General features: G+C 45.4%; 1 protein-coding gene across 10 annotated transcripts in view; it reads left to right on the top strand.

Annotated features, from left to right (window-relative positions):
- Positions 1 to 8836, top strand: part of LOC121597887 — a 121639-nt gene extending 112803 nt beyond the window's left edge. For 9 of the 10 annotated variants that reach the window (XM_041924153.1, XM_041924151.1, XM_041924160.1 and 6 more), the window contains 5 exons: positions 6703 to 6800; positions 6886 to 7224; positions 7362 to 7481; positions 7581 to 8134; positions 8211 to 8836. In XM_041924153.1, the coding sequence (XP_041780087.1) occupies positions 6703 to 6800; positions 6886 to 7224; positions 7362 to 7481; positions 7581 to 8134; positions 8211 to 8646 (1547 nt within the window). In that variant the 3' untranslated portion in view covers positions 8647 to 8836. The remainder of the gene's footprint in view (positions 1 to 6702; positions 6801 to 6885; positions 7225 to 7361; positions 7482 to 7580; positions 8135 to 8210) is intronic. The other variant, XM_041924158.1, reaches the window with a different exon arrangement.
- Positions 8837 to 12799: the final 3963 nt, after the last annotated feature.

The raw sequence follows: 12799 nt of genomic DNA, 5'->3' as shown, positions 1-12799 counted from the left end.
ATTCGTTGTTAGAGCATAATGTTTAAAAATGAACCTTCTCCCCCCGTTTCATCGACCTGGCTGAGTGGCTTTATTATGTTGTAACCGCGTGTTGGTTCCCTTTTTTACGGGCGAAAGGGATTTTAAAATGAAATAGGGGACAACTTGAGAGAGAGAAAGAGAGTGATTTGAATATGCAAAAAAGGGCTTGTACAAATCTTCCTCGTCACACGGACCAATCACGTGCACTCCCGGCAAGGCGCGCTTCAGCATCAAAGCAGGCGGGCGCCACTCGTGCAAACGTGGATGTACGCAAGCATAGTGACGCAGTGTACGCAGCGCGAGATTTATGTTTGCTGCTGCTTGCTTCCTTTTTTCCCATTTTTTGCATTTTATCCAGCCTTTTTTCCTTCAATGCACACACACACACTTACCACCACCATTTTGATTTGCAGCGCTGCTGCTTTTTCGGTTTTTTACGTGCAACGGGCGGGTGCGCGCTTCTGTGGTGTGCCGCGCAAGCACATGGCGGTTCCGGGCGGTGTGCGCGGCTGTAATTTAATTGCAATAAAAATGGTTTTAATTGAAATTTCAAATCACGACGTTCGTTCGTTCGTTCTCGCTCTCAGCTCAGCTCGGGCGCCGCCGTTGCAAATGATACCTCCTCTGTTTGGTTTCGCTACCATGCCGCGCCGCACCGCCCGCGCTCGAATGATGATGATGATGATTCGTTGGTTTTTATTTTTGCCATTTTTCTGCAGCGTGTCGGGGTACGGGTGGGGCATAATGATTTACGCGGGGCCGATTCGCAGAACTTTGGTAACGGGGTTGGAAGTTGCTGCATAAATTGGCAGTAAAAAGTGAAGAATAATTTCACAACCCACCATCGCCATCACTAAACAGGGCTTTTCCTTCGCTGACCGGCGATCGACCGGGGGGCTCGCCGGCCCATTAAACATTCTGGGAAAAGCAGACTCTTTCACTCGCGGCACGGTTCTGATGTTGTTCCTGCTCGTAAAACGCCACACAGCGGTGGCGGCGGCGGCGGTCGCAATAAAAGAAAGAGAAGGGAAGTTACCTACTACCGGGCTTTAAAGGCTGCGCCTTTCCGCGGCGAGTTATTGAGTTGTGTAATAATTGTAATTACAATAGTGTGTGTGTGGAGAGATCATTTTTCTTCATTACGGTTCAATATTTAAGCATCATTTTATGCGACCGATGCAGCGCGCAAGCATCGTTCCAATTAGCGTGCGGTTTTGTGTGGCGCAGTTCACGCGCTTTCCCACTGCGGATGATTCATTTTGGAAGAAACACAAATCGTGACGGGGGGAGGGGGGGGGATGCCCGAAGCAGTCAAAATCGAGCATTTGCAGGCATATTAAACCGTGCAGGATAAAATGAAGCCCTCCCTACCCTACCATTACGAGGCAGTGAAAAGCGATTCCATTTTCCACATAAGCGTGTAATATTCTGCTTCCCCAAAAATTCCGGTGTAAATTGAAGTCCTCCCCTCTTTTGGTTGCATTTGAACCATGAAAAGCTCTCGATTTTTCACCCTTGACAATGTCCAAAAAAATAGGGAAAAATTCAAATTTTTCACGTGCACAGGATCAAATGAACAGCTTCACACGTCTGTGGCTGTGTGTGTGTCTGTGTGTGTGGGTTTAAGGTCAGTTTCGTTCCACTGTGTGTGTGCAGTAAAACAGGTTTATTCTTTATTCCCTCAAATCGGCCACCGACAATCCGTGGTCAAGTTTAAAGAAAATTAATGGGATTTTGTACCATCATCAGCACACCACTATTGGAAGATCTGCACCCATCTGGACCAAAATCCCGCGCACCTTCACCCTTTTTGCCGACCAAAAAAGGGATGCTCAATTGAGGGAGGGAGAGAATAAAGGAGCAAAGCGAGGATGATTTTTGGCGTAACCCCTTTTTTTCGCTAGGCTTTGGGTTTGGTTGGTAGCAGCTGGCTGGTCAGCAAAGTTTGATCCGGTCAGTTCCGGGTGCGCCCGCCAAACCACGTACTGTTTGCATACCAGCGCTCGGGGAAAAAGGGGGGAAAATTTAAATCTTTTCACACTTCGTACAATACAATTTTATGGCTGACTGCATCTGTGCCCTGGTTTCGTCCCTGGCCACACGCCACCTCGTCGCACAGTCGGTCGGTTGGGGAGGTTTGGCCAGAACGGCTTTTGCCTTTTGATTGCCCAAGTATGCTGAAACAGTGGTGAGTTTATTATTCAAAATTTATGCAAAAGAAAAATCACCATCCTATGGACTCTCTCTTTCTCTCTCTTGCTGGCTCTTGGAAGTAAGTTTTTGATGTGGTCAGCAGTAGAGAAGGAGTATGGAATGGGGGCGTTAGGATTTAGAATAGCCGCCACCCCCACGGGCTGGTGGTAGCAGTAGCCAGGATTCGATGTGATGAATATCAATGAGCTACTACCACCGAGTGTGCTCTCCTCCAAGTGTTAAAGAAGAGCTGGCTGGAAATCAATGCTGCAATAAAAATTCATACTTCTCTCGCCTTCTTACGGTATCAAATATTCATCATCACCTTCTTCTTTTTTTATTCTCTCGCTGGTCAAAGAACTGGAAAGCCAGTTAGGAAGGCAAAGGACACACATTCCTGGGCACAAGCGGATGGCCCGGAAAGGATGAAGTCGCAATTTTGTGCCTCCCTTTTGCATATCACATTTGTTTGCGCGTTTAAAGGGGATGATCATCCGATTTTCCCGTACAAGGAGTGCATTTTTTTAAATTCTCAATCAAGAAAAGGAGTTTTACATTGAGAATAAGCTGTTAAAAATATTTAAAAAATGGTATAAGGCAATTTTATTTTAGTGTTAGTGTATTAAAACGTGTTTTTATTTTTTTTTGCATTTCTTATCTAACAACGTTTGATATTTCGTTAGTAAGACTCATCTTACTACACGTATCACGAGACCTTGTACCGTTTATGGCGTAAAATTTATGCTTTCCTGAACATGGTTACTTGGATCATTTCAAGAGCATTGCGCAAAATACAACGTAGAGAGAGAGAGAGAGAGAGAGAGAGAGAGAGAGAGATGAACAGCAATAGAGAAAGAAACGAATAGGAATAGAAGAGAGCGCAATCTAGAACGTAAGGTGCATATGAGAGAGTTAGTAAGAATAATGCTCTTACATTTTCATAGCCAAAAGTAATTGACTTTAATTTTAAAAAAAAGTGTAATAAAATGTATAAATATCGCAAACTTGATTTTTAATATTTTTCAAACAATTTCATGGAAAACCTTTAACCTTTTTCATTCGTTTATTGCTAAACAGCTTAATTGGTACAATAAAATCCGGTTCGAAGGACCATTCGCTACAGTACGTTACAAACACAATCCGGCACGAAGGACCATTGTTGTCACAGCTCTCTTGCCGCTTTAATGGGGGTTTTCCCTCAATTCTTTCACAAATATACCATACTCTTGACTCACCAAAAAAAAACTTTCTCCGAAAGCTTCCCGCTCTCACCATTTCTTCACCCATTTGACATTTGAATGCTATCAAACGGTTTGACTAATGCCATCTTAACCCGTTTGCGCGTCCTTTTATCTATACGCACGCATAGGGAAACGAACGGCCCTACCCTCTCCCATGTGTGTGTGTGTGTGTGTGTGTGTGTGTGTGTGTGTGTGTGTGTGTGTGTGTGTGTGTGTGTGTGTGTGTGTGTGTGTGTGTGTGTGTGTGTGTGTGTGTGTGTGTGTGTGTGTGTGTGTGTGTGTGTGTGTGTGTGTGTGTGTGTGTGTGTGTGTGTTTGTCACAGCAGTAAAGGTAGATTGCACATTAGCAAACTGACTTTGAATTGGAAATTTTGAGTTTTACAGCCTTCCTCAATATCATATACACAGAATCCGAATGTCGGTAAAACCAAAGCCAATGGCTGTTAAATGCATGCAAGAAAAAGGGGGAAAACAGACACTCACACACACACACGAGCCGACATTCCCAACCCTGAAACCGAATATGGTAAGACCTCCTTTTGCTCGCTCGGTGCTGCATTTCTTCCCATTCCTGCTCTCACAGTCTCTGCGCAAAAGGGAGCACATAGAGGATGGGGACAGTTTATCGGGACGCCGTCATCAGCCGTTACATCGATCACTACTACTTAAGTACAGAAGTTAAAACCTCCGTTATGTTTTGTGTAACGCGGACAACGTGAAGGCAGCCAGAGCACAGAACAACGAACCCGCACACACACATCGCGTTGTCGTTGTAGCGAAACAGCAACAGAAAAAAGAATCAATCATTCACCATTTTATGCGTTAGAACAAATTTCATGCAATTTGTTGCAGCAGCGCACCCCGGCAGCAATCACAGGGATGCGTTGAATTTTCACAACAAATGGGGAAATAACTTCCAAAAAAAGCACATTCACCATGTAGCTTCTAGTTATGGTGCTTAGGGAAGGATAACAAAAAACACATCCCAAATTTCCCTGATTATTTTTTTTTCGGGAATGGCGGGAAGGGTATCCATTTTTATTGTGTCATAAATTTACAGTTTTAATTTTTGCTGCCTTCTAAACGGTCCTTTTGACGCCCTTCCTTCCTAATTGCTGCATGGGTGGCACATGGTGGTGGTGGTGGTGGCGTCGGCAACCCTTTCTCGTTGCACATTGCTTGCGCGTGCATGGCAGCGAGATGGCTGATCAATCAAACCCTGCCGAAGTTCTGTCGCGTTTGCAAACGATTGTTTACGGGCAGCAGCAGCACCAATTTCTCCGGGCTTCTCGATGACATACACACACACACACAGCCTCATCGTCTCACAATTGCGCCATTTCGGGCCCTGCAACAGTAATCAATTATGTGTTTCAGTATGTGTTGTTCCTCCCTCGGTGCGCACACGCGATCGTGCTATCGATAGCACCGGGGAAAGGGAGAACCTTCAGGGAGGAGGCGTCTGTGAAACCCATAATTCACGATATAATTTTTAATTTACACCCCTCCTCTTCTTTGGCTTGGTGGTTTAGAACGCAAGCAGAAAGGGTTGTGTTTGCCAGCAACAAAAGCAACACAACCCACACTACTTCCAACGTGGCATGGTATCATCATCGGCTTCTGCTTCTCCTGCTTCATTCCCTTCGATCGCGGGACGGTTTTTGGGATAATTGACACAACAATACCGTTGATTTGTCCCGATATCGCCGGGGCCAATACTACCAAACCGTTGTCACTGTCAGCGTGTGTGCCGTGCTCGTTTCAGTTTAAACTTTTGAACCCCACTTTTCTTCCACAATTTTTAGTGTACAGTTTTTTTTTTGTATTTTATTAAATTGAACATTGAACATTGAGCACAGTTGTGTGATTTGTTCGTGCATTTTGTCCATCCACCACCACCACGATGATGACGGTTCCGTGCACCTACTCACATCTAACCATAAATCTCTCTCTATCTCTCGAGGATTTTGAAATACTTGAAACTTGATTTTTATTGCCGTTTTATTGTATAAATCATTATTGTTGTGTTTCACTTGATGATTATGAGGGTTCGTCGCCTTTTGCGGGTCAGTTTTTCGTTTACAGCGGGTTTTTAGCCTTGCGTTTAGTGATTCGGAACTATATTGCCTTCGGGTTGTATATTTCACGTAATTTCACCATTCTGCTCTATATAAATATGACCTAGTTTCGGGGAGAAAAAGAAATTACAGAGCTTATAAAAATGCGTTACCTTCCAACCGTTACATCAACTGACCTCGGACAACGATGAGGCGACCTGCTGCTGCTGCTGCTGCTGCTGCCGCTGTCCCTGCTGCGACGCACCTCGAGAACCGATGGCCGCTGCTGTCGTCGTCATAAAACGTCGTCATTTCCTTAGAAACAACAGTACGGCTACCCTTGAACTTGTCGCTTTCCAGGCGAGCCTTCAAACGTTGCACCGTTGTTTCTACGGCTTGTTACGCCCTTGTTATATTGTTTAATGCCGTACCGATCCTTCCCTCCTGTGCGGCGACGCGCGCAGTACAGTTTGTGCATTGCACATAGATTTATTTTCAAATATGTGCACAAAATAGCAAGGGAGCGTTTGGTAGCAGTAGTGGAGAATGGTGAACGTTTGTGAAAGAGTAAGGAAAAAGGGGTGACGAACCCCTACCAGCAGCACGGGGAAAGCATTTCGTACCACGGTGGTGTCCTTTGGTGTAGCAAGGGCCCTTTTTGGGAAAGGGGTTCCAGCATCCAATATGTCGCATCAAACGGCTTTTCGCCATTGTGCTGCCACTGTTGTGCCAGTGCCGATTGGTCCTTCCACAAATGAGGTGGAACACACACACACATACACACACACACACAGCCAGGGACCGAACAGTTGTAGCAGGAAGAAAGTACAACTGTTTTGATTACCTTTTTTTTTTTTTTGCTGCACTGAGTTCTAAAAACCCTCTTCAGAGGCTGCAACACCTTTTTGTACAATAAAGTCTCGTGTCCTTGACAAGTCTTAACACAACAACACGCTTCTTCGTGCACTTCCCCACGTCCGGAATCCGTCTTAATGATGTAATTTTTCATCCCTAATAGAGAAAGGGGATTTAAGGAAGTCAAATCCCCTTTTTACACCACCATCACCTCTTCCAAGGTCCTCTCTTGGGCGTTTATTGTATTTTGAGTGCCTTAAACTAGGTCACACTTTCACACAAGGTGTGTTAATAATGTGCGTTTTCTTTCTTCCTTTTCTTCCCTTTTTCTCCAGACGACATTGACAGCGACCGTGACGATGGCAGCGACCGCGAGCACCTCAGCAGCCCTATTCCAAACGAGCGTCCGGAACGAACCACGCCACTCAATCTAGTAAGCGACGCAACGCGCAATTCACTCTCATCTCTAGACGCTCTTTACTAATGTTCTCTCTCTCTCTCTCTCTCGCTCCCACTAGATCACAGATTCATCGCGACGGACACCCTCACCACCCGCCTCCAGTGCCGTGCCGGGTGGTGGGCTGGGAGTCGCCCTGGCCGCCCTACAAAACCATCTGCCCCTCAGCTCACTGTTCCTGCAGAACCAGCTCGGACTCGGTGGACTGGCCGGCCTTTCCGGACAAGACATCGGCATGCTCCAGCAGGCCCTGCAAGCCCAGCAAGCATCCCTCCAGCAGCAGCTCCAGCAGTACATGCTGCTGCAGGTACAGGGAGGAGCAGCGAGTGCGAACGGGAATGCTGCCGCCGCAGCCACGGCCCAAGCGCAGGCCGCCGCTCAGTTTCTCATGCAGAATCAGGTACGTAGCAGTTGTCTAGAATGTCCTTTTAGAGGAGAAACAAGGCGAGTGCTGTTCTTGTGTAGTACAGCTCTGTATCTCTCTCTCTTTGTTCTCTCTGTTCTCTCTGGAATGCTTGCACTTAACCTGCGGAACAGCTAAGTCTAAGCTTTTCCCCAACGCCCGGCACGGATTGTGCCACCAAGCAGCCCACCAGCAATGGGAGTGCCGCCGTCATCGTCAGCGAAGGACAGACCGTGTCTCGAACTTCGATGCAGGTCACTTGGCTTCCGTTGCATGGCTTTTCGCCTCTCTTTTACTCCTCCCCTCTAATTGTATCCTTATAACACACTCTCTCTCTCCTTCATCTTCTCCAGGTCCAGCAGGCCGTTGCCCAGCTGCAGGCCCTCCAGAAGCAGCAGCAGCTGAAACCGACCAGCTCCACGCCGACACCGGGCGCGACCGCCACCAGCTCTCCACTGCACAGTCCCTCCGGCAGCCCGGGACTCCATCACCACTCCACCCAAACGGGCGCCATGCTCGGTGCAAGCCAGACGACACCGCCGAACGTAAGCCAGCTAAACGTGGGCGGCATACTAACCCCCTCCACGCCCGGCTCGGGTGCTCACACACCCCAACTCCAGAAGCATTCCGCCGCGCCACGTGCCCTCGAACCGTCGCCCGAAGAAACGACCGATCTGGAGGAGCTGGAACAGTTCGCCAAAACGTTCAAGCAGCGCCGGATAAAGCTCGGCTTCACGCAGGGCGATGTGGGGCTGGCGATGGGCAAGCTGTACGGAAATGACTTCTCGCAAACCACCATCTCCCGGTTCGAGGCCCTCAACCTGAGCTTCAAGAACATGTGCAAGCTAAAGCCGCTGCTGCAGAAGTGGCTCGAGGACGCGGACAGTAGCATCTCCAACCCGGGCGGGTAAGCTGGTGTTGCCATTCCAACTATTACCTTAATCACCTCTAATCAAACACTCTCCTCTCTCTCTCTTCCTCAGACGCATCTTCAGCCCCGCCGCCCTCTCCAACACGATGGCCACGCCGGAAACGATGGGCCGGCGGCGCAAGAAGCGCACCTCGATCGAAACGTCCGTGCGCGTGGCGCTGGAGAAAGCGTTCCTCGTCAACTGCAAACCGACGAGCGAAGAGATTTCCACCCTCGCCGACAACCTGTGCATGGAGAAGGAGGTGGTGCGCGTGTGGTTCTGCAACCGGCGGCAGAAGGAGAAGCGAATAAACCCACCGAACGGTATGGACAGTCCGACGCACTCGTCCGCCAGTGGAGAGCTATTCCCGGCCGGGCTCGTGCCCGGACTGTCCTCACCTTCGTCTGCCACATCCGGTGGTGGTGGTGGTGGTGGTGGTGGAGGAGGACACCACTATGCACCTCACCTATCGCTCCATCATCACAGCGGGAGCATCAAGCAGGAATGACCGGTGGTGGTGGTCGAGCGAGCGCTTGGTTGGCCATCCCCACCTTCCCCGGTGGAACGAGCACCGCAAAGCTACCTGCACTGAAGCAGGGACCAGGATTTCGGCTGCTACTGTGGAGGGGGGCAACATATCAACAGTATCCCAACACAGAAGGTGTAATAAAGAAGAGAGAGAGAGAGAGAGAGAGAAGTAGAAGCAAAGAAGGGTAGTAAGTATATATACGATATTTGCAGGATTATGTGTAGTATCTGTTTAGGTGGTAAGATGCTCTTAGCGCTAATATAGTCACAGTTTGAGGTAGTAATAGTAGTAGTAATAGTAGCTCCTGACGTAGGTGATAAGGGTTTGAGATACGAATAGGGAAATCGAGCTGTGTGTGTGTGTGTGTAGCCGTGCTCAACATGGGAGCTCTCAAGTATTACGGTATACCAGGGTTAGTGTACTACTTGTGAAGTATACTCAATGCTTTGCGAATACGGATGTCCGGACAAGTTCGTTCCATCCGTTTCGACGACCATTGCTGTTCTTTTCTCCTAGATCAAATACGTCATGTACATAAAGGATCGTATCAACCAGATAAGAAGCCAAGAACTCGTAACGAATTTTCTAAAAACAAAAAAAAAAGCTAAAATTACACAACCTTGTTTGCTTTTCCAATGTCCATTCCTCTCTGGTTGGGTTTGTTTGGGTTCCTTATAAGAAAACAGCTACAACGATTACATTCCAATTGGTTTTCCCACTAAACAGCCTACTTCCCTTAGTAGGCTCTGAAGACAGGTAGCAGAGAAGCTTGGAGAGATAGAGAAAGACAGAGAGATATCCAAAGAACTTTAGTTTATTACGACACAGACAGCTTGTGAACGTTTCGTACACTTGAATACAAAGCTAGTTAAAAGACGAAAAATCCTTTCGATTGGATTTAGAGGAAGATGTGTAGCGAGTGAACGCAAACCTTTATATGGGAGAGATACATGTGTACCGCACGCTGCTGCTGCTGCTGCTGCTGTGTGTGTGTGTGTCGTCGCTAGAAAGAGGCTCTTGAGAAGTGAGAAAAGTCGGCCGAGAAAACGAAACAAACTGGAGAGTGGAGAGAGGTTGACTTTTATCACTGCGTGCGTGTCTTCCATTATATACGAACCCCCTCCTCCCCGCCACCACCAGGCAGTAGATGAGGATTTTACTCACCCCCCCCCCACCCCCCCTTCCTCACCCACCCACCCCCACCCCCCTCTCTCTGAACGGATTAATGTTCCTAAAGAAAAATACACACATAAGCCAGCCAATGGCCAGGAAATGGGAAGCTGACTTAGGAGCCGTAAGTGGGCTTGGCCAACTAAGCTAGTGTGTTAGAAACAAAACGAGCCAGCGCCGCAAGCTGCAAGATGTGTATTATTGTTTGTGTAAGTAAAACAAAATGGGAAAAGTTTAATAAGAAAAACGAACAAAAACACTCTCACACACACACACATATATATTTAGATTAACTGTAGAGTTTAGTGGAAAATCATCAATCGTATCACACATGACACATGCACAAACTGCCAATGTGTGAGATATGGTTTATCATTTTCCCTATGATCACCAGAAAATGATCGAGATCGAGCGTAGATCGAAGGAAAGGAGGTGTATGTGTGTGTGTGTGCGTGCTACCTGTAGATAACAATTTCATGAGCAACGAAATCTGGGGAATCCTTTATCACCCCCCCCCCCTCCCCTCTTTTTTGGGAATGTATGTTTGTTTGTGTGTGTGTGTGTGTTTGTAAATCCCAAGGAAGGGCAGACCATATACACGTTAGACGAAGGGAAAGATATTTAATTTGTTACTAAAGTTAGCAATCCGAGCGATAAAATGCGGGATTTTTCCCTTTTACGTCTTTTCATTTGTCTCTACATTTTCGTCTTTTTCTTTTCTGCTTTTTCAATGCAAACCCCGTTTGCCCGTTCCCTTCTTGTATCGTCTTTTTTGTTTTGTGTTTTTTGTTTTTGGTCAATTTTTCCATGTGTTATTTGCTGCTGCCCCAAAAATGCTTTTTGATTTTTGTTTTATGTTTTTTTTTCTTTATTATTGTGTGTAGTTCGTACTGCGTTCGTGTTTCGTAAATATAAACACTAATCCTTCCCCTCCCGTTATAAGCAAAAAAAAACGAACCACAAAACACACATAAAACACACACATACAGCACACTTGCCAGTTTTGTTTTCGGCGGGGAAATTGAGGTTTAGTAGAAGAGACTTCTTAGCGAATTTTGAGCGTATTAAATGTTGTAAAGCAAAAGCGAAAGAAAGGAACGCAAAGAAAGAAAGAACACATAAAAACAAAACCCGCGAAAGTTAGTGTTTGTTAACACAAAACAAACTGTAAATAGTAAACAACAAACAAAAAAGTGGAATAAAGGAAAGAAAGGGAAAAGTAAAAAGAAACTCACACATAAGAATATGCAAAACAACAAAACTACACACCAGAGTTTGCAGCAGGAAGAGACGGATTGGATTAGGCGGGATATTAGTGGAATGTGAGAAAAGTGAAAATAAAAGAAAGTCCTAAATAAAAAAAAAAGTATGTAAAAACAGAATTTTTCACAATATAAAAACAAAAACAAACAAAACAACTTTTGTTGCTGTTCGGACGATTTTGTTTTTAATAGAAAGAAAAACCCAATTTAACTTTGCAAAGATACAATACAAGAACTATATATTTCCTTCCTTTCTTCTGTCGCTGGTTCTCGCTTCTTCTCTTTTTATACAAATACATGCTTTTGTTGCATTCGAGAATGTTGTTGTTTTCTTTTCTTTCCTTTTTTCTTCTTCGCTTAATGCTTAACATGCACTATAGTTTCCTCTTCTACTAAGCCATCGTTTTATTCTTTTCTTTTCTTGTTTAGGTTTTCACTTCTCATCCAGGAGCTCTAAGGGATAACTTATAGGTGACCTCTCCTCCTCTGCAGCTTCTTCGACTTACGTACTATATTTATATATATGTTGTTTTTTTTTATTTCGCAAACACAACCCCAAAACTGTTCCGAGAGAAGGGAGATAGAGAGTTATACATACACTGTCGCGTTTTTTGTGGTTTTGTTTTCTTCCTTGAACAAATGTGCAGATTTGGCTGTCTGTTTTTTTCTTTTCTTTGAGGATCGTTCCTATCTTGTTCGATTATGATTTTGTATCTTTTTTTATGTGTGTGATTTCGTTTGTTTTTCAAGCTAAATTGTTTCGCAAAGTATGTGTTTGAATATTGATACCGTTTTTTTGTTTTTTTTTTTTGTTTCTTTCGTCTGCATTGGCTTTATTTGTTAAATTTTATAGGATATTGCGCTTTGTGTATGTGTAGGTTGTTTCCGGTTGTTTTTCTTTTGTTTTCTTTTCTGCTACTTATGTAGTTGGTAAATATAATATTTTTGTTTGTTTGTTCTGGTTTTCGTAATATATATTCTGTATGCGATTGTTTCGCTCGCGGTCGGTTCTATTTTAGCTGGTCGGTTCGGATTCGCCCAAACTCTCCACTAGCAACACACAGGGGGAAAGGGAGTTGGTGTTGAGGGATTTTCATCTGCTGCTGCTGCTACTGCTGCTGGTTGTTTTCTTTGCTGGATTACTCCTTTCTTTACTATTATTTTGGTGTATACTATCTATACTGCACCTACGGGCTCGTGTTGTTACCGTTTCCACAGTCGTTATATAGGCGACGCTACTACTCGTTCTTCCGTCTCAAAAACAAACCCGGGGGAAGTTCTGTTTCGATTCGATTTGCTTGCAGTTCTTATTATATTGCACATTTTGACACATCGTAATATGGGGTTTTCTTTTTTTTTTTTTTTGGTGTCGTCATCATCATTCTACTTGGGTTTGGCTCTTTGCAGGAAACATTATTAGCTTCTAGCCCCTGGAATCACATCCAACTTCTAACGCACACACACACCCCGAGATACACACTCAAGGGTTGTGTTGTGTGTTTTAGTACAGCCTTCAACATAGAAATCTCTACCCTTCTTCTTACTTGCCTCGTATCCATCCTTGTCCTGTCAGGACGCTATCGCTTCGTCTTCGTTACATTACATTTCGTCACACGTACACACACACGCACACACACGTTTTCTAATATAAAAATAAATTGCTTCAGTTTCGTGACAGTTTCCCGCGTCTAGGTCAGGGC

Source organism: Anopheles merus, chromosome 3R (assembly GCF_017562075.2).
Source record: "Anopheles merus strain MAF chromosome 3R, AmerM5.1, whole genome shotgun sequence".
NCBI classification, from domain to species: domain Eukaryota; kingdom Metazoa; phylum Arthropoda; class Insecta; order Diptera; family Culicidae; genus Anopheles; species Anopheles merus.
Note: the sequence above shows the minus strand (reverse complement) of the source record. Positions and strands in the feature narration are given on the sequence as shown.